Source organism: Rhipicephalus sanguineus, chromosome 8 (genome assembly GCF_013339695.2).
Source record: "Rhipicephalus sanguineus isolate Rsan-2018 chromosome 8, BIME_Rsan_1.4, whole genome shotgun sequence".
NCBI classification, from domain to species: domain Eukaryota; kingdom Metazoa; phylum Arthropoda; class Arachnida; order Ixodida; family Ixodidae; genus Rhipicephalus; species Rhipicephalus sanguineus.
Genome location: NC_051183.1, coordinates 160,351,882 through 160,372,053, shown reverse-complemented (window position 1 = coordinate 160,372,053; position 20,172 = coordinate 160,351,882). Strand labels below are relative to the sequence as shown.

At 46.7% G+C, this 20,172-nt stretch overlaps 1 protein-coding gene across 1 annotated transcript; it reads left to right on the top strand.

Annotated features, from left to right (window-relative positions):
- The first annotated feature begins 1,454 nt into the window (after nt 1–1,454).
- Nucleotides 1,455–19,194, top strand: LOC125759514 (axoneme-associated protein mst101(2)-like). Its single transcript, XM_049418382.1, has 3 exons — nt 1,455–1,460; nt 15,412–15,708; nt 18,776–19,194. The coding sequence occupies exons 1-3, from the start codon at nt 1,455–1,457 to the stop codon at nt 19,097–19,099; spliced, it is 627 nt and encodes a 208-aa protein (XP_049274339.1). The 3' UTR covers nt 19,100–19,194.
- Nucleotides 19,195–20,172: the final 978 nt, after the last annotated feature.

Here is a 20,172-nt window from a genome sequence, read left to right as displayed (position 1 = left end):
TCTATGAGTACATGCGGTATGCTAACGTTCATAAGTTCGCGTTGCGCCACGGTGAGGTTGCGTCGCACCTAGCGTTGCAGCGGCCGGGTAGTGCTTCCCGCGTTCACAGCTCGTCTATAGCTTTGTACCCTGCCAGCTTGAACTGGGTCATTGGTTTCCTGCATAGTATTACGGTCCGGTCGTTGCCGGCTACGTAAGAATTGTTGGAGAAGCGCCCTTTTCCTCCTGTACCCCCTGCAGTTCCACTGCAAGATAGTGAACGTATTCCGTGTGTTATGCTGTCGTGGGCGTTTTGTGTTTGTGTGGTTTCGTGTCGAGCCATGGTGACTGTACGTGTTATGATTTGCCGTCCGGCTGATCCGCGCCTCTTCGTCGGGTATCGGCCGGTGCTGCTACTGCTGTAGGCGGCCTCAGCTTCTCCTCGCATTCTGCGTTCCCACTGTCGGCGCTTGACTAGGTAGGGTATCTTGTATTTGGCTTTACACTTGCGGTCTTCCAGTGAGGTGACCTTTCCGCACAGTTGGCACACCGGCTCGCACCGATGATCGTCAGGCGGGTTGCCGCATCCGCACCCACGGCACTTCTTGTCGTTCGGGGTTGGGGCACACGTCGGCCCTGTGTCCCAAACGACCACACTCGTAGCACATATCGATATGTTTCTTGTAAAGAGTGCAACCTTATCACCATCCCGCCGTAGTTCACGTAACGAGGCACGTAGTAGCCGTCGAAGAGGATTATCACGTTGGTCGTGTTTCCCATGCGCTTGGCATGCAGGACGTTCGGGTTGCGGTGGTTAACCAGACTTCTCACGACGTCCGCCGGCTGTTCGTCTAGCGATATGCCCCTGATGAGGCCCTTGGACGTGTTTCTCCGGAGCCGCTCTGTAGGCACTCGCTTCGAACTCGCGGTCGCCGATTCGCAGCTTGCAAATGCCTCCGTATCGTCTAGCGCGATCTTCTGACGGCGTGCTTACCACAATAACGTTTTGTCGCTCATTGAGACAGACGCTGTCCTCCTCCGCTACCTCGCGCCCCACCCCTGCAGCGTTGCGTATGCAGCAGTGGACGCGGTCCTTCTGGTAGTGGGATACGTTGAAGCCATCCCGGCGTCGCACGATGATCTTGTAGTAATCCGTCGGCAGGTTGGGCATTCGGCTCGTCATGGTGATCTTCCGCACGTACTGCGTCGCTTTCTGTATAAACGCCGCCTTCTCGGTAGACGCTGGCGTTGCTTGCTGGTTCTTCGCCGAGTCGGCGTCTCCCACCGCCTTCTTGGTGTTTCGTTTGATCTCGCACCATCCCTGCTCTTTTCCGACTCTCGTCGGCGATATCTCCTCCCCTTCGACTTGCACGACTTCCATTTCGGGTGCCGGCACAGCGGATGGGGCACCCGCTTGCTCCGACGACTTGTCAGGCCTACCGTGCCTTGTCTACTGGCTTGGCTGTCGTGCCAGCATGGCGGTACGGGAAATCTTCGAAAAGGGACCGAAACACGGGCTCACCTGCAGCCAATGGTATCGGGAGAGACCGCAGTACCTTCGCAGTCCAACTTGGGAATACTCGGAACTGAATGACTAGAAAGAAATCGCCGAAAACCATAGAAAATCTGCGGAGCCGATGCGACGCGCGTCCGCACTCCGTGGCCCCCTAGCGACCAATCTCGCCTGTAGCGAGAAATATTTTTTTTGGGCGGGGGGGGGGGGGGAGAGGGGGTGCACTTGCTGCAAATGTTGACTGTTCGAGAAAAACACATTTTCATTATTTATTTTTGGTAAAAACACCTACTTCACCATATTTCGGGGGGGGGGGGCTAGGGCTCCCCCCCCACCTGGCTACGGGTCTGGCTCTAAGTAGACCGTTTATTGTGATGGAATCGATGTTTGTATAAAATGAAAGGCACCTGAGTAGCGCTTCAGCACATATACCGGGGTGTATATGTGCTGTTCATGCATAAGCGTTCATGTGCAAGAAGGTACGTACTACATGTACGGAGTACAGAAGCTGTCCCGCGCTGAATGAATAAATTTGCTCGAAGCAGTCGCTGGTGTGATCAACGTGTACTGCTAAAGTCCCTGCACTTTTGCAATTGAAGATGTATCGCTTCGCTCACGGTATTCGGCAAACTGCGTCTTGATCTGAACCCAACCACGTAACTTTCACAGCCGCCAGTGCGGTCGCGATTGCATGCGTCTTCATCCCGCTGGTCCCACTCTCTCGTTGCCCATTCCAGATGTCAAAACGATTTTTTTTTCACCCAGCAAAGCGTTGCTTCGGGCTAGTTGGTAATCCATAATTGTGAGATTTATAGCGCGGAACTTCTACACAAGGGATAAAGGAACACGACGAGCACCGACGTTTTTCACCGTTCGCGCTGAACGTGCTTCCAGCAGCCTAAAATTAAGTGAGAAAAATTTTTTTATGCGTACTGATCTGAAGTCTTACTAATGAAAACGGTGAAAAAAAAACAGGTTTAGATGGCGTTTAGATCACCTACGCCGGTGCTCCAACAGTGGTGGAAGTGGTGACAGAAGTGAACTCTTTCGTGCCTTCGTTCTTTTTTTTTCTTTCTTTTTGTCGTTCTTTTTCTTTCCTTTTTTTTCTTCATACCCAGGCTAGAACACACCATATGTGTCCACCCGCTACAAAGGGCGAAGCCACAAATCATCATCATCATCATGGTGGCGACTCCTCACGGCGCGGCCGCGAAGCCGTGCGACAGGCAGGCTTGGTGCTACTTGGTGTGGCTGGCTTGTCGCGAGCAGACGACACCTTGCCGATCGCGCGTTATCACTGCTGCTATATGCTGACGACGTCACTCTAGTGGTTTCTTTATCGCTGTTGTGAGATAAGTTGGTAAATGAAATAAGTCCACTTTCTTGAAAGTCATTTTTTATGGGAAACAAAGCTTTACACGTAAAGCGGTAATTTCTTCTGCTTAGCGCAGCAGCGTTGCGTAGGTTTGTGAGGTGTTTTTCGCCGTCTGTTATTGCGGAGCCAGTGCTAAATTTCATTTGAGCAGCAATACGGTGCTATTGCGTATTGCCGACGAAGCAACCGGGGGTGTCATTTCATGATGTACCAGCCGAGGTCCCCTTGCGTGAGAAGTGGCTGCACGCAATATTAGGAGACGCATTTTCCAGCACTCCAATCAAGGAGCAGAGTTGTATGTAGCCTGCACTGACCAGGCTAGAGTTTCCAGTTCCGCTTATAATAAGTGCATTTGGGTTTCTTTTTTTTTTTTTGCCGAGTCGCTTGTAGAATTTTTCCGTCGCTTGTGGCGTTTTTTGGGGCTCATTTGTATTTTCTGAAAAAATATAGATATTTTAGTGATCATCACGTTCCCCAATAGCGCGATTGTCGATGTCTTGAGTAGTTCAGTGTTGAAGTCAAACATACGTCGGGGGAATCAACAAGTAATCTTAAAGGGATACTGTACAAAATTATTTCGGCCAGGATTTTCAGCCAAATCCAAAGATTGCGTGCTGCAATCGATAGAGAAACAACCTTCATTTCAGGCAGAAACTAGAGGGAGAAATGAATTTAATGCCTTTTAACTAGAGGGTGGGGGGGTGGAGGGGCGTTTGGTGACGTTACATACACCTGAAACGGGCATGCCAACAATGCCAGCAGTCAGGTTCCCAGGAGAGCACCGGCAGCGAACAATGGCTGGGGTAATGCATCCGGGCTTTGTGGAAGGCGGAGAGTGGGATGCAAGGAGAGACGGAGAAAGAGAGGACAGGAACACATGCATGGGCCTCGGAGAATGTGACGTCACGGCTCGCGCTCGCGTGCAGTAGCCGCGCCCTATCCACCAAAAATACAGCCAACTGTCCAAAAAACAACTGCGCTCGTGGTGTTCTGAATGTTTCCTTACTTGTGTCTTCGTCTTCTCGCGCAGTTTAAGAAAGTTTATCGCTATGAACCAACTAGCCTGCCAGAACGTATTACTGTCCAAAAACACGCAAAATAAACCCTGTTTATCGGAAAATTCACGTCTTCTGTGTAGAGTTTGGATATTTTCGTTAGTTTGTCCAATTTTTGTTCAGTATCCCTTTAATCATGCACTGGCAAACGTGCATTCAAACGCAGACTACCCTGGAGACAATGTTAAAAAGTTCGTACATGTGCTTTCGTTCCTAATTGTGCTGTACAAGATATTTCGCTGTACAAAATAGTTAAAAAGATTTTTTCAACTCCCCTTCGTATTTAAGTGACGTTTTTATATTATAATCGAAGATATTTCAAGAATTGGAAAATTCACCCAATTACCGCTTCTTTTGGGCTTCGCAAAAGCCGAGCCGCTTTTTTGGGCTTCTTTTGTGACGATTATTCGCTTGTTAGCTCGGTAGGATCTGGCAACTCTGGACCAGGCGGTTGCTCAAGCCTTGTGCAATGCCTAGTATGTTCAGCGAACCGACGCCGAGCCTTGCGCAAAACGTCGAGAGCACAACAGCGGCCAGTGTGTCCACGAGCACGATAGTGCCAACAGTACCCGGCGAACTGGTTCTGTGCCTTACTCAATCATTCAGGGATACAACAACTGCGCGAATTGCGCCAATTTGATACAATTCCTTATTTTTGCGCCAAGCTGAGCCAAAATCGAGATATTTGTAGAAACTGCGCCACGCTTCGCCAGAATGCCCAGCCAGCTTCAAAATTTACTCAGTTGCGCAAATTTTAGCGAGAAATGGAGGCCGCGTTGGTCATATACAGTATGGGCATCATCATCTAATGCAGGCCCGCAGACCCTCCAGAATGGTTCAGAATGGGGCATAGCGCCCCATTCCCTACCCTACCCCCCCCCCGCCCACGCGATACAAAAGAAAATCCGATCTCGCGTAACTACAAAACGTTGGTGTAAGAGAGTACAGCCGCTCCAGGGAAAGATGCACTTTCTGCACAGTGTCTTCGTATTGAGAGCGCAGCACGTAGCAGGATATACGAGCCGCCCGCTGATTGCTGCTGAGATAGTGCGCGCGCCAGCGATCGCGACCGCGCCCTTAGAATCAAAGTTCTAAGTTGCTGCTCGAGCGACAGCACCCCCCCTCCTCGCGTCTTTTCATACTCGTTCAAGACGGGCGGGGCGTTTTTTCTCTGCTTCGATGGCAGGCCTCCCGAGCGGATGGTGTTATCGCGTGCGCCCTGCGAGCAACGGAGATGGGCTGGCTCGTTTGATCTCTGCTTCAGCCGCGTTCGTCGCCCCCGCTTTCGCGTGCTTTTACCCGCGGTAGAACATACGATGCGCGGGGTGATGTTATCAATTTGGACTATATACGGGACGTGACGGCAAAAGCTTGTCGACAGTGTCCATATAATTACTATCGCAATAAAAAAGGACAGTGGTTCTCAAATTCCCTGATGCTTGTTTTACTGCGTGCAGAACGCTCTTTAAGCCACTTTTGCCGCAGTACACTGGTGTCTTGCGGAAAAGCGTACTAAGATTTAGAAGGGGCTATTAGTACTAGCTGTCAGGGACACAGCAATTACTCATTCGTGCACGCGCCGTGTAATGACGAGTACTAGTATGATCACTGACGTCTAAAAAATTATTGGCAATCATTTGGAGCTGCTGTGTACGGCGTTTCTGCGGCCTTGAGAAACAATAGACAAAAGCTTACGCACGTTTTCTTTTTTCGCCACCCCCACTTGCTCCTGCTTTACAAATCTCCCGAATTTTGAGGTTGCCAGGTTCGCAGATCCACGTTAGCATTTGCAGTGCCTGTCGAAATATTTGACAGGCCCTGCAAACACCAATGTGCACTTCATTGTTCGCACTGTGGGGTGGCTCCAACGTTTTTGGGTGGCTCAACACACTGCTTTTATTGAAATAGCAGTGTTCACGTGCACTGTGCACGAGTTAGCTGATGTTGAATGGTTTGTACGTATTTTTTATTTTCTAAAAGTTAGCCTTCTTATACTGCGCCAAATTTGGGATTTCGTGCTAAAAAATCAGGTTTTTTTCGTAACCTGCTCCAAATTTGGATTTTCGTGCTCCAAAAGCAACATTTTGCTGCTCCAAAAATTGCTCCAAATCCTGTTTCGGCTGTTGCACCCCTGTGATCGCAAAACACGACACCGACAAATGTGTCCGCACGCACGCCAGTGGCAACTGTGTTCGGTCAACTGGTGACGTCCTTTTCACAACCTCAAAGCACGACTCAAGGCACCACGCAAAAGCGTAAGCGTACTCCCTCAAGCACTTCGTTGTCACACGAACAACCAGAATAATTCAATATGCAAATGAAGGGCCAGCTAAGTTTCTAGACAGTGACGACAGCAACAATGAAGGAAGCGAGCTAACAAACAATCTCGTCCAACCTCAGCAAGTGGAGACGGATCTGACAGCCGAGAGTACCGGCACATTCAGTACGACACGAACGGGAATGGCGTATGTAAAACGTTCGTTCAAGACACAGACATCATTTAGGCTCTACCCCTTGATGCACTTGGTCCACCGCAAGCGATGACACGAGAAAGAGCAGACACTGAAAGCAAAAAATGAAAGGCTGGGCAGGAAAACAGATTCGTGCCAACAAGAAACACTGAAGCTAAAAGAAGCCGCGCACGTCGGTGCATTTATAGAAGTAATGTCCGATGCCTGGAAGGCGAAATAAAAGACTTTTCTGATCGTTGATCAAGTCAAAAACTACAAAAAGAAAAAGCTGCAGTGGTCAGAAACCACTCTGAGGCACAGCATCATACCCGGAAATTTGTCAACGAAGGCGTACGAGTATTTGCGCTTGGAAGTCCTGCTGAGATTGCCCTGCAACAAGGCGCGGCTTCAGAAGAAATTCGCTTTACTCAGCGAGTTCGTTGCCGCCTTGAAACACCACAATCAAAACTTTGTTCGCTGATAGTTGATGAAATAAGAACATGCCAGAAGTTACAGTACCATAAACAACGGGACGCATTCAATGGCGACGGGGTGCTGAGCTGCAACACCTTGTCGAAAGCTCTCAGAATGAGTGCTTGGCTGTGCTGTGCTTCTTACTATACGGCCTCCACTGTCGATACAAAATACCTGTAGGGTATTTCTCACAAAGGGATGCGCAGGGGAGCTGTTAGCAGAAGTCACACACCATGTGATACAGAAAACGTCGGAGATCGGCTTTGATGTCGCCCGTGTGGTAACGGACGACAAAGATTAACGTGACAGCCATGGAAGTACTGTGTGATGGGGCGCTGCACGTATGCGCTCCGCACCTCGCGGATGTCACGAAGAATATCTTACTTTCAACCGGAGCCACATAATAAGAAATGTTAGGTCCCAGTTTCTGACAAAAGACATCGGTGGGGAAAAAGAAATAATATGTACCTAAAGAAGATCTACAAAGTGCAAGAGAACTCAAAGGAAAGCCAATAAGGTTTCTCACAAGAAAGCACTTCAAATATTGAAAATAAGATGAAACTAGCTGTGCAGTTGCTGTCAGCAGCGGTAGTTGGATTGATTGATTGAAATAACTTTAATGATAACTTTAACTTTAATGATACTTTAGCGGTAGTTGGAGCCTTAAAATATTTCAGAGCAGGCAGGACACACGTAAGATGTAGAATTCCACTTCCTCGAAGTGATGCAAAGATGGTTTGCTTTAATGGACGTAAGCAATTGCCAGCAGTACGTTTATTGATATTGATTGCCGCCCATTCATTGACGTAGACGACGCAAGGCTAGATTGGCAGGAACACGCTTTCATTGCTTATGTAGAAAATCTGAGGGATGCAAGCAAAGCTGAAAACTTCTTCAGCAAGGAAACGTGCGACGCCCTACTCTTCACAACACAATCCAATGTTGCCTGCATACAACACCTGCTGAGAAGAATTTAAATTTGTTCTGAATCGAAAGATGTCGAGTGTCACAAACGAGCGCGTTAATAAAGCGCTCACGCGGCCGCTCCCAAACGGCAGCGAGATAGCACAGCGCCGGCCGCTGGCCCAAGAAACGCGAACAACGAAAAAACATGTACTAAAAGACGCCGGCGTGGCGCTCCCCCTCACCCACTCGAGCCAGACGCAGACAACCAGATCAAACGCCCGATAAAGCCTGGAATCATCTAGAGGGAAAGCAGGATGCAACGCCAAGCGACGCCGCTGCGAGTAGAACCGGCGAGAAAAATCTCGAACGTTCCTTAGCCTTCGCTGTACTGCACGCCGAAGAACCCTCCCGACGCTTCTGGAACCCGGGGGTGAAGGGATAAAAGCGTGCACCGACGACGGAGGAGTCAGTCAGTCAGTCCGGAGATGGTGAAGTTATGCTGAGTGTGGCTCCGTCAGCCAAAGAAGACGTTTTTATGATGTGCGGTCAGTCGATCGTCGTTCTGGAAGAATCGGATGACGACGCCGTGTAGCCGTGACAAGTTACGACGACGGGAAGAACGCAACGACAGACAGCGCTGGAGTTGGCGTGAGTGTTTCCTAGAAGCGAAGCAATTAAGTACCGTCCAAAAATTGTCGACTGGATACGCTGTTTAACATTTAGGACTTTCATTGTTCTTGAATAAGTTGAAACGCATCAGATTGCATTTGTAGCGCGTGATCTCTTCGTTTAGTTCCCGTTGTGTTAACACCATCTGTGTTATATTGTGAAGTTGTAACTGGTACCAGCCCAGTGTGCATGTGTTTGTGATGTTGTACTGCCTTAACTGAGAATATATTTCGTTTGTGCTATCGACTCTCGGCTCTGACTCGGTCTTTGGACCACAACCGGCGTTCGCTGGTGCACTAAAAGAATGAACTCTAAATTGTCCGCGCTTTCGTGCTGCGTTTCGGGGGGCTGATACGTCCGCCCTTGGAATCCGCCCGGCGATTGCCATCCCCATTAACGGGATCAGTGACAATCATTCTGGCGTCCGCGACAGGACATTTTTAGTGCAAAGTGTGTCCAAAGTAAGGAGAAAGAGCCTTGAGACGTTGATAGTACTTGCGAACGATTTTTGAGTGTTGCATCGCGTTCTCGCTAACCTGTGTGCAGAGAGTGTTTTGGATTTCGAAGTTAGGCAGATATTTTGTGCACGCGGCTAGGTTTTGTTTGACGGGCATCGTGGATCTCGAGAAGTTAGTTGCCCTTGTTGAGAAGATGGGTTTGTCTTGGGCCGAACTACGAAAGTGGGTCAGCCAAAGAAAAAAGAAGAGAGAGAGAGGGCTAAGGAAGAAACAGCTGCAGAGCTTGAAAGAGAGAGGTTGGTGGTTGAGAGGGCCAGCAAAGAGAGAGAAGCAGAACTTGAAAAAGAGAGGTTGGCAGCTGCGAGGGAGAAGGAAGAGCGAGAGGCTAAAGAGCGACAGCTGAAGGAAGAAAGCATCAATTGAAGCTAGAACTGGAAAAAGAGAAGTTGGCAGCTGAAAGAGCCAAGGAAGAAAGAGAAGCTAAACAACGAGAGCTGAAGGAAGAAAGAGAGCAACAATTGAAGCTAGAGCTGGAAAAAGAGAAGTTGGCAGCTGAAAGACCCAAGGAAGAAAGAGAAGCTAAAGAGCGACAGCTGAAGGAAGAAAGAGAGCAACAATTGAAGCTAGAGCTGGAAAAAGAGAAGTTGGCAGCTGAAAGAGCCAAGGAAGAAAGAGAAGCTAAAGAGCGACAGCTGAAGGAAGAAAGAGAGCAAGAATTGAAGCTAGAGCTGGAAAAAGAGAAGTTGGCAGCTGAAAGAGCCAAGGAAGAAAGAGAAGCTAAAGAGCGACAGCTGAAGGAAGAAAGAGAGCAACAATTGAAGCTAGAGCTGGAAAAAGAGAAGTTGGCAGCTGAAAGAGCCAAGGAAGAAAGAGAAGCTAAAGAGCGACAGCTGAAGGAAGAAAGAGAGCAAGAATTGAAGCTAGAGCTGGAAAGAGAGAAGTTGGCAGCTGAAAGAGCCAAGGAAGAAAGAGAAGCTAAAGAGCGACAGCTGAAGGAAGAAAGAGAGCAAGAATTGAAGCTAGAGCTGGAAAAAGAGAAGTTGGCAGCTGAAAGAGCCAAGGAAGAAAGAGAAGCTAAAGAGCGACAGCTGAAGGAAGAAAGAGAGCAACAATTGAAGCTAGAGCTGGAAAAAGAGAAGTTGGCAGCTGAAAGAGCCAAGGAAGAAAGAGAAGCTAAAGAGCGACAGCTGAAGGAAGAAAGAGAGCAACAATTGAAGCTAGAGCTGGAAAAAGAGAAGTTGGCAGCTGAAAGAGCCAAGGAAGAAAGAGAAGCTAAAGAACGAGAGCTGAAGGAAGAAAGAGAGCAAGAATTGAAGCTAGAGCTGGAAAAAGAGAAGTTGGCAGCTGAAAGAGCCAAGGAAGAAAGAGAAGCTAAAGAGCGCCAGCTGAAGGAAGAAAGAGAGCAAGAATTGAAGCTAGAGCTGGAAAAAGAGAAGTTGGCAGCTGAAAGAGCCAAGGAAGAAAGAGAAGCTAAAGAGCGCCAGCTGAAGGAAGAAAGAGAGCAACAATTGAAGCTAGAGCTGGAAAAAGAGAAGTTGGCAGCTGAAAGAGCCAAGGAAGAAAGAGAAGCTAAAGAGCGACAGCTGAAGGAAGAAAGAGAGCAACAATTGAAGCTAGAGCTGGAAAAAGAGAAGTTGGCAGCTGAAAGAGCCAAGGAAGAAAGAGAAGCTAAAGAGCGACAGCTGAAGGAAGAAAGAGAGCAACAATTGAAGCTAGAGCTGGAAAAAGAGAAGTTGGCAGCTGAAAGAGCCAAGGAAGAAAGAGAAGCTAAAGAGCGACAGCTGAAGGAAGAAAGAGAGCAACAATTGAAGCTAGAGCTGGAAAAAGAGAAGTTGGCAGCTGAAAGAGCCAAGGAAGAAAGAGAAGCTAAAGAGCGACAGCTGAAGGAAGAAAGAGAGCAACAATTGAAGCTAGAGCTGGAAAAAGAGAAGTTGGCAGCTGAAAGAGCCAAGGAAGAAAGAGAAGCTAAAGAGCGACAGCTGAAGGAAGAAAGAGAGCAACAATTGAAGCTAGAGCTGGAAAAAGAGAAGTTGGCAGCTGAAAGAGCCAAGGAAGAAAGAGAAGCTAAAGAGCGACAGCTGAAGGAAGAAAGAGAGCAAGCAATTGAAGCTAGAGCTGGAAAAAGAGAAGTTGGCAGCTGAAAGAGCCAAGGAAGAAGAGAAGCTAAAGAGCGACAGCTGAAGGAAGAAAGAGAGCAACAATTGAAGCTAGAGCTGGAAAAAGAGAAGTTGGCAGCTGAAAGAGCCAAGGAAGAAAGAGAAGCTAAAGAGCGACAGCTGAAGGAAGAAAGAGAGCAACAATTGAAGCTAGAGCTGGAAAAAGAGAAGTTGGCAGCTGAAAGAGCCAAGGAAGAAGAGAAGCTAAAGAGCGACAGCTGAAGGAAGAAAGAGAGCAACAATTGAAGCTAGAGCTGGAAAAAGAGAAGTTGGCAGCTGAAAGAGCCAAGGAAGAAAGAGAAGCTAAAGAACGAGAGCTGAAGGAAGAAAGAGAGCAAGAATTGAAGCTAGAGCTGGAAAAAGAGAAGTTGGCAGCTGAAAGAGCCAAGGAAGAAAGAGAAGCTAAAGAGCGACAGCTGAAGGAAGAAAGAGAGCAACAATTGAAGCTAGAGCTGGAAAAAGAGAAGTTGGCAGCTGAAAGAGCCAAGGAAGAAAGAGAAGCTAAAGAGCGACAGCTGAAGGAAGAAAGAGAGCAACAATTGAAGCTAGAGCTGGAAAAAGAGAAGTTGGCAGCTGAAAGAGCCAAGGAAGAAAGAGAAGCTAAAGAGCGACAGCTGAAGGAAGAAAGAGAGCAAGCAATTGAAGCTAGAGCTGGAAAAAGAGAAGTTGGCAGCTGAAAGAGCCAAGGAAGAAAGAGAAGCTAAAGAGCGACAGCTGAAGGAAGAAAGAGAGCAACAATTGAAGCTAGAGCTGGAAAAAGAGAAGTTGGCAGCTGAAAGAGCCAAGGAAGAAAGAGAAGCTAAAGAGCGACAGCTGAAGGAAGAAAGAGAGCAACAATTGAAGCTAGAGCTGGAAAAAGAGAAGTTGGCAGCTGAAAGAGCCAAGGAAGAAAGAGAAGCTAAAGAGCGACAGCTGAAGGAAGAAAGAGAGCAACAATTGAAGCTAGAGCTGGAAAAAGAGAAGTTGGCAGCTGAAAGAGCCAAGGAAGAAAGAGAAGCTAAAGAGCGACAGCTGAAGGAAGAAAGAGAGCAACAATTGAAGCTAGAGCTGGAAAAAGAGAAGTTGGCAGCTGAAAGAGCCAAGGAAGAAAGAGAAGCTAAAGAGCGACAGCTGAAGGAAGAAAGAGAGCAACAATTGAAGCTAGAGCTGGAAAAAGAGAAGTTGGCAGCTGAAAGAGCCAAGGAAGAAAGAGAAGCTAAAGAGCGACAGCTGAAGGAAGAAAGAGAGCAAGAATTGAAGCTAGAGCTGGAAAAAGAGAAGTTGGCAGCTGAAAGAGCCAAGGAAGAAAGAGAAGCTAAAGAGCGACAGCTGAAGGAAGAAAGAGAGCAACAATTGAAGCTAGAGCTGGAAAAAGAGAAGTTGGCAGCTGAAAGAGCCAAGGAAGAAAGAGAAGCTAAAGAGCGACAGCTGAAGGAAGAAAGAGAGCAACAATTGAAGCTAGAGCTGGAAAAAGAGAAGTTGGCAGCTGAAAGAGCCAAGGAAGAAAGAGAAGCTAAAGAGCGACAGCTGAAGGAAGAAAGAGAGCAACAATTGAAGCTAGAGCTGGAAAAAGAGAAGTTGGCAGCTGAAAGAGCCAAGGAAGAAAGAGAAGCTAAAGAGCGACAGCTGAAGGAAGAAAGAGAGCAACAATTGAAGCTAGAGCTGGAAAAAGAGAAGTTGGCAGCTGAAAGAGCCAAGGAAGAAAGAGAAGCTAAAGAGCGACAGCTGAAGGAAGAAAGAGAGCAAGAATTGAAGCTAGAGCTGGAAAAAGAGAAGTTGGCAGCTGAAAGAGCCAAGGAAGAAAGAGAAGCTAAAGAGCGACAGCTGAAGGAAGAAAGAGAGCAACAATTGAAGCTAGAGCTGGAAAAAGAGAAGTTGGCAGCTGAAAGAGCCAAGGAAGAAAGAGAAGCTAAAGAGCGACAGCTGAAGGAAGAAAGAGAGCAACAATTGAAGCTAGAGCTGGAAAAAGAGAAGTTGGCAGCTGAAAGAGCCAAGGAAGAAAGAGAAGCTAAAGAGCGACAGCTGAAGGAAGAAAGAGAGCAACAATTGAAGCTAGAGCTGGAAAAAGAGAAGTTGGCAGCTGAAAGAGCCAAGGAAGAAAGAGAAGCTAAAGAGCGACAGCTGAAGGAAGAAAGAGAGCAACAATTGAAGCTAGAGCTGGAAAAAGAGAAGTTGGCAGCTGAAAGAGCCAAGGAAGAAAGAGAAGCTAAAGAGCGACAGCTGAAGGAAGAAAGAGAGCAACAATTGAAGCTAGAGCTGGAAAAAGAGAAGTTGGCAGCTGAAAGAGCCAAGGAAGAAGAGAAGCTAAAGAGCGACAGCTGAAGGAAGAAAGAGAGCAACAATTGAAGCTAGAGCTGGAAAAAGAGAAGTTGGCAGCTGAAAGAGCCAAGGAAGAAAGAGAAGCTAAAGAGCGACAGCTGAAGGAAGAAAGAGAGCAAGAATTGAAGCTAGAGCTGGAAAAAGAGAAGTTGGCAGCTGAAAGAGCCAAGGAAGAAAGAGAAGCTAAAGAGCGACAGCTGAAGGAAGAAAGAGAGCAACAATTGAAGCTAGAGCTGGAAAAAGAGAAGTTGGCAGCTGAAAGAGCCAAGGAAGAAAGAGAAGCTAAAGAGCGACAGCTGAAGGAAGAAAGAGAGCAACAATTGAAGCTAGAGCTGGAAAAAGAGAAGTTGGCAGCTGAAAGAGCCAAGGAAGAAAGAGAAGCTAAAGAGCGACAGCTGAAGGAAGAAAGAGAGCAAGAATTGAAGCTAGAGCTGGAAAAAGAGAAGTTGGCAGCTGAAAGAGCCAAGGAAGAAAGAGAAGCTAAAGAGCGACAGCTGAAGGAAGAAAGAGAGCAACAATTGAAGCTAGAGCTGGAAAAAGAGAAGTTGGCAGCTGAAAGAGCCAAGGAAGAAAGAGAAGCTAAAGAGCGACAGCTGAAGGAAGAAAGAGAGCAACAATTGAAGCTAGAGCTGGAAAAAGAGAAGTTGGCAGCTGAAAGAGCCAAGGAAGAAAGAGAAGCTAAAGAGCGACAGCTGAAGGAAGAAAGAGAGCAAGAATTGAAGCTAGAGCTGGAAAAAGAGAAGTTGGCAGCTGAAAGAGCCAAGGAAGAAAGAGAAGCTAAAGAGCGACAGCTGAAGGAAGAAAGAGAGCAACAATTGAAGCTAGAGCTGGAAAAAGAGAAGTTGGCAGCTGAAAGAGCCAAGGAAGAAAGAGAAGCTAAAGAGCGACAGCTGAAGGAAGAAAGAGAGCAACAATTGAAGCTAGAGCTGGAAAAAGAGAAGTTGGCAGCTGAAAGAGCCAAGGAAGAAAGAGAAGCTAAAGAGCGACAGCTGAAGGAAGAAAGAGAGCAACAATTGAAGCTAGAGCTGGAAAAAGAGAAGTTGGCAGCTGAAAGAGCCAAGGAAGAAAGAGAAGCTAAAGAGCGACAGCTGAAGGAAGAAAGAGAGCAACAATTGAAGCTAGAGCTGGAAAAAGAGAAGTTGGCAGCTGAAAGAGCCAAGGAAGAAAGAGAAGCTAAAGAGCGACAGCTGAAGGAAGAAAGAGAGCAACAATTGAAGCTAGAGCTGGAAAAAGAGAAGTTGGCAGCTGAAAGAGCCAAGGAAGAAAGAGAAGCTAAAGAGCGACAGCTGAAGGAAGAAAGAGAGCAACAATTGAAGCTAGAGCTGGAAAAAGAGAAGTTGGCAGCTGAAAGAGCCAAGGAAGAAAGAGAAGCTAAAGAGCGACAGCTGAAGGAAGAAAGAGAGCAACAATTGAAGCTAGAGCTGGAAAAAGAGAAGTTGGCAGCTGAAAGAGCCAAGGAAGAAAGAGAAGCTAAAGAGCGACAGCTGAAGGAAGAAAGAGAGCAACAATTGAAGCTAGAGCTGGAAAAAGAGAAGTTGGCAGCTGAAAGAGCCAAGGAAGAAAGAGAAGCTAAAGAGCGACAGCTGAAGGAAGAAAGAGAGCAAGAATTGAAGCTAGAGCTGGAAAAAGAGAAGTTGGCAGCTGAAAGAGCCAAGGAAGAAAGAGAAGCTAAAGAGCGACAGCTGAAGGAAGAAAGAGAGCAACAATTGAAGCTAGAGCTGGAAAAAGAGAAGTTGGCAGCTGAAAGAGCCAAGGAAGAAAGAGAAGCTAAAGAGCGACAGCTGAAGGAAGAAAGAGAGCAAGAATTGAAGCTAGAGCTGGAAAAAGAGAAGTTGGCAGCTGAAAGAGCCAAGGAAGAAAGAGAAGCTAAAGAGCGACAGCTGAAGGAAGAAAGAGAGCAACAATTGAAGCTAGAGCTGGAAAAAGAGAAGTTGGCAGCTGAAAGAGCCAAGGAAGAAAGAGAAGCTAAAGAGCGACAGCTGAAGGAAGAAAGAGAGCAACAATTGAAGCTAGAGCTGGAAAAAGAGAAGTTGGCAGCTGAAAGAGCCAAGGAAGAAAGAGAAGCTAAAGAGCGACAGCTGAAGGAAGAAAGAGAGCAACAATTGAAGCTAGAGCTGGAAAAAGAGAAGTTGGCAGCTGAAAGAGCCAAGGAAGAAAGAGAAGCTAAAGAGCGACAGCTGAAGGAAGAAAGAGAGCAAGAATTGAAGCTAGAGCTGGAAAAAGAGAAGTTGGCAGCTGAAAGAGCCAAGGAAGAAAGAGAAGCTAAAGAGCGACAGCTGAAGGAAGAAAGAGAGCAACAATTGAAGCTAGAGCTGGAAAAAGAGAAGTTGGCAGCTGAAAGAGCCAAGGAAGGAAGAGAAGCTAAAGAACGAGAGGTGAAGGAAGAAAGAGAGCAAGAATTGAAGCTAGAGCTGGAAAAAGAGAAGTTGGCAGCTGAAAGAGCCAAGGAAGAAAGAGAAGCTAAAGAGCGACAGCTGAAGGAAGAAAGAGAGCAAGAATTGAAGCTAGAGCTGGAAAAAGAGAAGTTGGCAGCTGAAAGAGCCAAGGAAGGAAGAGAAGCAAAAGAACGAGAGGTGAAGGAAGAAAGAGAGCAAGAATTGAAGCTAGAGCTGGAAAAAGAGAAGTTGGCAGCTGAAAGAGCCAAGGAAGAAAGAGAAGCTAAAGAGCGACAGCTGAAGGAAGAAAGAGAGCAACAATTGAAGCTAGAGCTGGAAAAAGAGAAGTTGGCAGCTGAAAGAGCCAAGGAAGAAAGAGAAGCTAAAGAGCGACAGCTGAAGGAAGAAAGAGAGCAACAATTGAAGCTAGAGCTGGAAAAAGAGAAGTTGGCAGCTGAAAGAGCCAAGGAAGAAGAGAAGCTAAAGACGAGAGCTGAAGGAAGAAAGAGAGCAACGAATTGAAGCTAGAGCTGGAAAAAGAGAAGTTGGCAGCTGAAAGAGCCAAGGAAGAAAGAGAAGCTAAAGAGCGACAGCTGAAGGAAGAAAGAGAGCAACAATTGAAGCTAGAGCTGGAAAAAGAGAAGTTGGCAGCTGAAAGAGCCAAGGAAGAAAGAGAAGCTAAAGAGCGACAGCTGAAGGAAGAAAGAGAGCAACAATTGAAGCTAGAGCTGGAAAAAGAGAAGTTGGCAGCTGAAAGAGCCAAGGAAGAAAGAGAAGCTAAAGAGCGACAGCTGAAGGAAGAAAGAGAGCAACAATTGAAGCTAGAGCTGGAAAAAGAGAAGTTGGCAGCTGAAAGAGCCAAGGAAGAAAGAGAAGCTAAAGAGCGACAGCTGAAGGAAGAAAGAGAGCAAGAATTGAAGCTAGAGCTGGAAAAAGAGAAGTTGGCAGCTGAAAGAGCCAAGGAAGAAAGAGAAGCTAAAGAGCGACAGCTGAAGGAAGAAAGAGAGCAACAATTGAAGCTAGAGCTGGAAAAAGAGAAGTTGGCAGCTGAAAGAGCCAAGGAAGAAAGAGAAGCTAAAGAGCGACAGCTGAAGGAAGAAAGAGAGCAACAATTGAAGCTAGAGCTGGAAAAAGAGAAGTTGGCAGCTGAAAGAGCCAAGGAAGAAAGAGAAGCTAAAGAGCGACAGCTGAAGGAAGAAAGAGAGCAACAATTGAAGCTAGAGCTGGAAAAAGAGAAGTTGGCAGCTGAAAGAGCCAAGGAAGAAGAGAAGCTAAAGAGCGACAGCTGAAGGAAGAAAGAGAGCAACAATTGAAGCTAGAGCTGGAAAAAGAGAAGTTGGCAGCTGAAAGAGCCAAGGAAGAAAGAGAAGCTAAAGAGCGACAGCTGAAGGAAGAAAGAGAGCAACAATTGAAGCTAGAGCTGGAAAAAGAGAAGTTGGCAGCTGAAAGAGCCAAGGAAGAAAGAGAAGCTAAAGAGCGACAGCTGAAGGAAGAAAGAGAGCAACAATTGAAGCTAGAGCTGGAAAAAGAGAAGTTGGCAGCTGAAAGAGCCAAGGAAGAAAGAGAAGCTAAAGAGCGACAGCTGAAGGAAGAAAGAGAGCAACAATTGAAGCTAGAGCTGGAAAAAGAGAAGTTGGCAGCTGAAAGAGCCAAGGAAGAAAGAGAAGCTAAAGAGCGACAGCTGAAGGAAGAAAGAGAGCAACAATTGAAGCTAGAGCTGGAAAAAGAGAAGTTGGCAGCTGAAAGAGCCAAGGAAGAAAGAGAAGCTAAAGAGCGACAGCTGAAGGAAGAAAGAGAGCAACAATTGAAGCTAGAGCTGGAAAAAGAGAAGTTGGCAGCTGAAAGAGCCAAGGAAGAAAGAGAAGCTAAAGAGCGACAGCTGAAGGAAGAAAGAGAGCAACAATTGAAGCTAGAGCTGGAAAAAGAGAAGTTGGCAGCTGAAAGAGCCAAGGAAGAAAGAGAAGCTAAAGAGCGACAGCTGAAGGAAGAAAGAGAGCAACAATTGAAGCTAGAGCTGGAAAAAGAGAAGTTGGCAGCTGAAAGAGCCAAGGAAGAAAGAGAAGCTAAAGAGCGACAGCTGAAGGAAGAAAGAGAGCAACAATTGAAGCTAGAGCTGGAAAAAGAGAAGTTGGCAGCTGAAAGAGCCAAGGAAGAAAGAGAAGCTAAAGAGCGACAGCTGAAGGAAGAAAGAGAGCAACAATTGAAGCTAGAGCTGGAAAAAGAGAAGTTGGCAGCTGAAAGAGCCAAGGAAGAAAGAGAAGCTAAAGAGCGACAGCTGAAGGAAGAAAGAGAGCAACAATTGAAGCTAGAGCTGGAAAAAGAGAAGTTGGCAGCTGAAAGAGCCAAGGAAGAAAGAGAAGCTAAAGAGCGACAGCTGAAGGAAGAAAGAGAGCAAGCAATTGAAGCTAGAGCTGGAAAAAGAGAAGTTGGCAGCTGAAAGAGCCAAGGAAGAAGAGAAGCTAAAGAGCGACAGCTGAAGGAAGAAAGAGAGCAACAATTGAAGCTAGAGCTGGAAAAAGAGAAGTTGGCAGCTGAAAGAGCCAAGGAAGAAAGAGAAGCTAAAGAGCGACAGCTGAAGGAAGAAAGAGAGCAACAATTGAAGCTAGAGCTGGAAAAAGAGAAGTTGGCAGCTGAAAGAGCCAAGGAAGAAAGAGAAGCTAAAGAGCGACAGCTGAAGGAAGAAAGAGAGCAACAATTGAAGCTAGAGCTGGAAAAAGAGAAGTTGGCAGCTGAAAGAGCCAAGGAAGAAAGAGAAGCTAAAGAGCGACAGCTGAAGGAAGAAAGAGAGCAACAATTGAAGCTAGAGCTGGAAAAAGAGAAGTTGGCAGCTGAAAGAGCCAAGGAAGAAAGAGAAGCTAAAGAGCGACAGCTGAAGGAAGAAAGAGAGCAACAATTGAAGCTAGAGCTGGAAAAAGAGAAGTTGGCAGCTGAAAGAGCCAAGGAAGAAAGAGAAGCTAAAGAGCGACAGCTGAAGGAAGAAAGAGAGCAACAATTGAAGCTAGAGCTGGAAAAAGAGAAGTTGGCAGCTGAAAGAGCCAAGGAAGAAAGAGAAGCTAAAGAGCGACAGCTGAAGGAAGAAAGAGAGCAACAATTGAAGCTAGAGCTGGAAAAAGAGAAGTTGGCAGCTGAAAGAGCCAAGGAAGAAAGAGAAGCTAAAGAGCGAGAGCTGAAGGAAGAAAGAGAGCAACAATTGAAGCTAGAGCTGGAAAAAGAGAAGTTGGCAGCTGAAAGAGCCAAGGAAGAAAGAGAAGCTAAAGAGCGACAGCTGAAGGAAGAAAGAGAGCAACAATTGAAGCTAGAGCTGGAAAAAGAGAAGTTGGCAGCTGAAAGAGCCAAGGAAGAAAGAGAAGCTAAAGAGCGCCAGCTGAAGGAAGAAGAGAGCAACAATTGAAGCTAGAGCTGGAAAAAGAGAAGTTGGCAGCTGAAAGAGCCAAGGAAGAAAGAGAAGCTAAAGAGCGACAGCTGAAGGAAGAAAGAGAGCAACAATTGAAGCTAGAGCTGGAAAAAGAGAAGTTGGCAGCTGAAAGAGCCAAGGAAGAAAGAGAAGCTAAAGAGCGACAGCTGAAGGAAGAAAGAGAGCAACAATTGAAGCTAGAGCTGGAAAAAGAGAAGTTGGCAGCTGAAAGAGCCAAGGAAGAAAGAGAAGCTAAAGAGCGACAGCTGAAGGAAGAAAGAGAGCAACAATTGAAGCTAGAGCTGGAAAAAGAGAAGTTGGCAGCTGAAAGAGCCAAGGAAGAAGAGAAGCTAAAGAGCGACAGCTGAAGGAAGAAAGAGAGCACAATTGAAGCTAGAGCTGGAAAAAGAGAAGTTGGCAGCTGAAAGAGCCAAGGAAGAAAGAGAAGCTAAAGAGCGACAGCTGAAGGAAGAAAGAGAGCAACAATTGAAGCTAGAGCTGGAAAAAGAGAAGTTGGCAGCTGAAAGAGCCAAGGAAGAAAGAGAAGCTAAAGAGCGACAGCTGAAGGAAGAAAGAGAGCAACAATTGAAGCTAGAGCTGGAAAAAGAGAAGTTGGCAGCTGAAAGAGCCAAGGAAGAAAGAGAAGCTAAAGAGCGACAGCTGAAGGAAGAAAGAGAGCAACAATTGAAGCTAGAGCTGGAAAAAGAGAAGTTGGTAGCTGAAAGAGCCAAGGAAGAGCGAGAGGCTAAAGAGCGACAGCTGAAGGAAGAAAGAGAGCGACAATTGAAGCTAGAGCTGGAAAAAGAGAAGTTGGCAGCTGAAAGAGCCAAGGAAGAGCGAGAAGCTAAAGAGCGCCAGCTGAAGGAAGAAAGAGAGCACCAATTGAAGCTAGAGCTGGAAAAAGAGAAGTTGGCAGCTGAAAGAGCCAAGGAAGAAAGAGAAGCTAAAGAGCGCCAGCTGAAGGAAGAAAGAGAGCAACAATTGAAGCTAGAGCTGGAAAAAGAGAAGTTGGCAGCTGAAAGACCCAAGGAAGAAAGAGAAGCTAAAGAGCGCCAGCTGAAGGAAGAAAG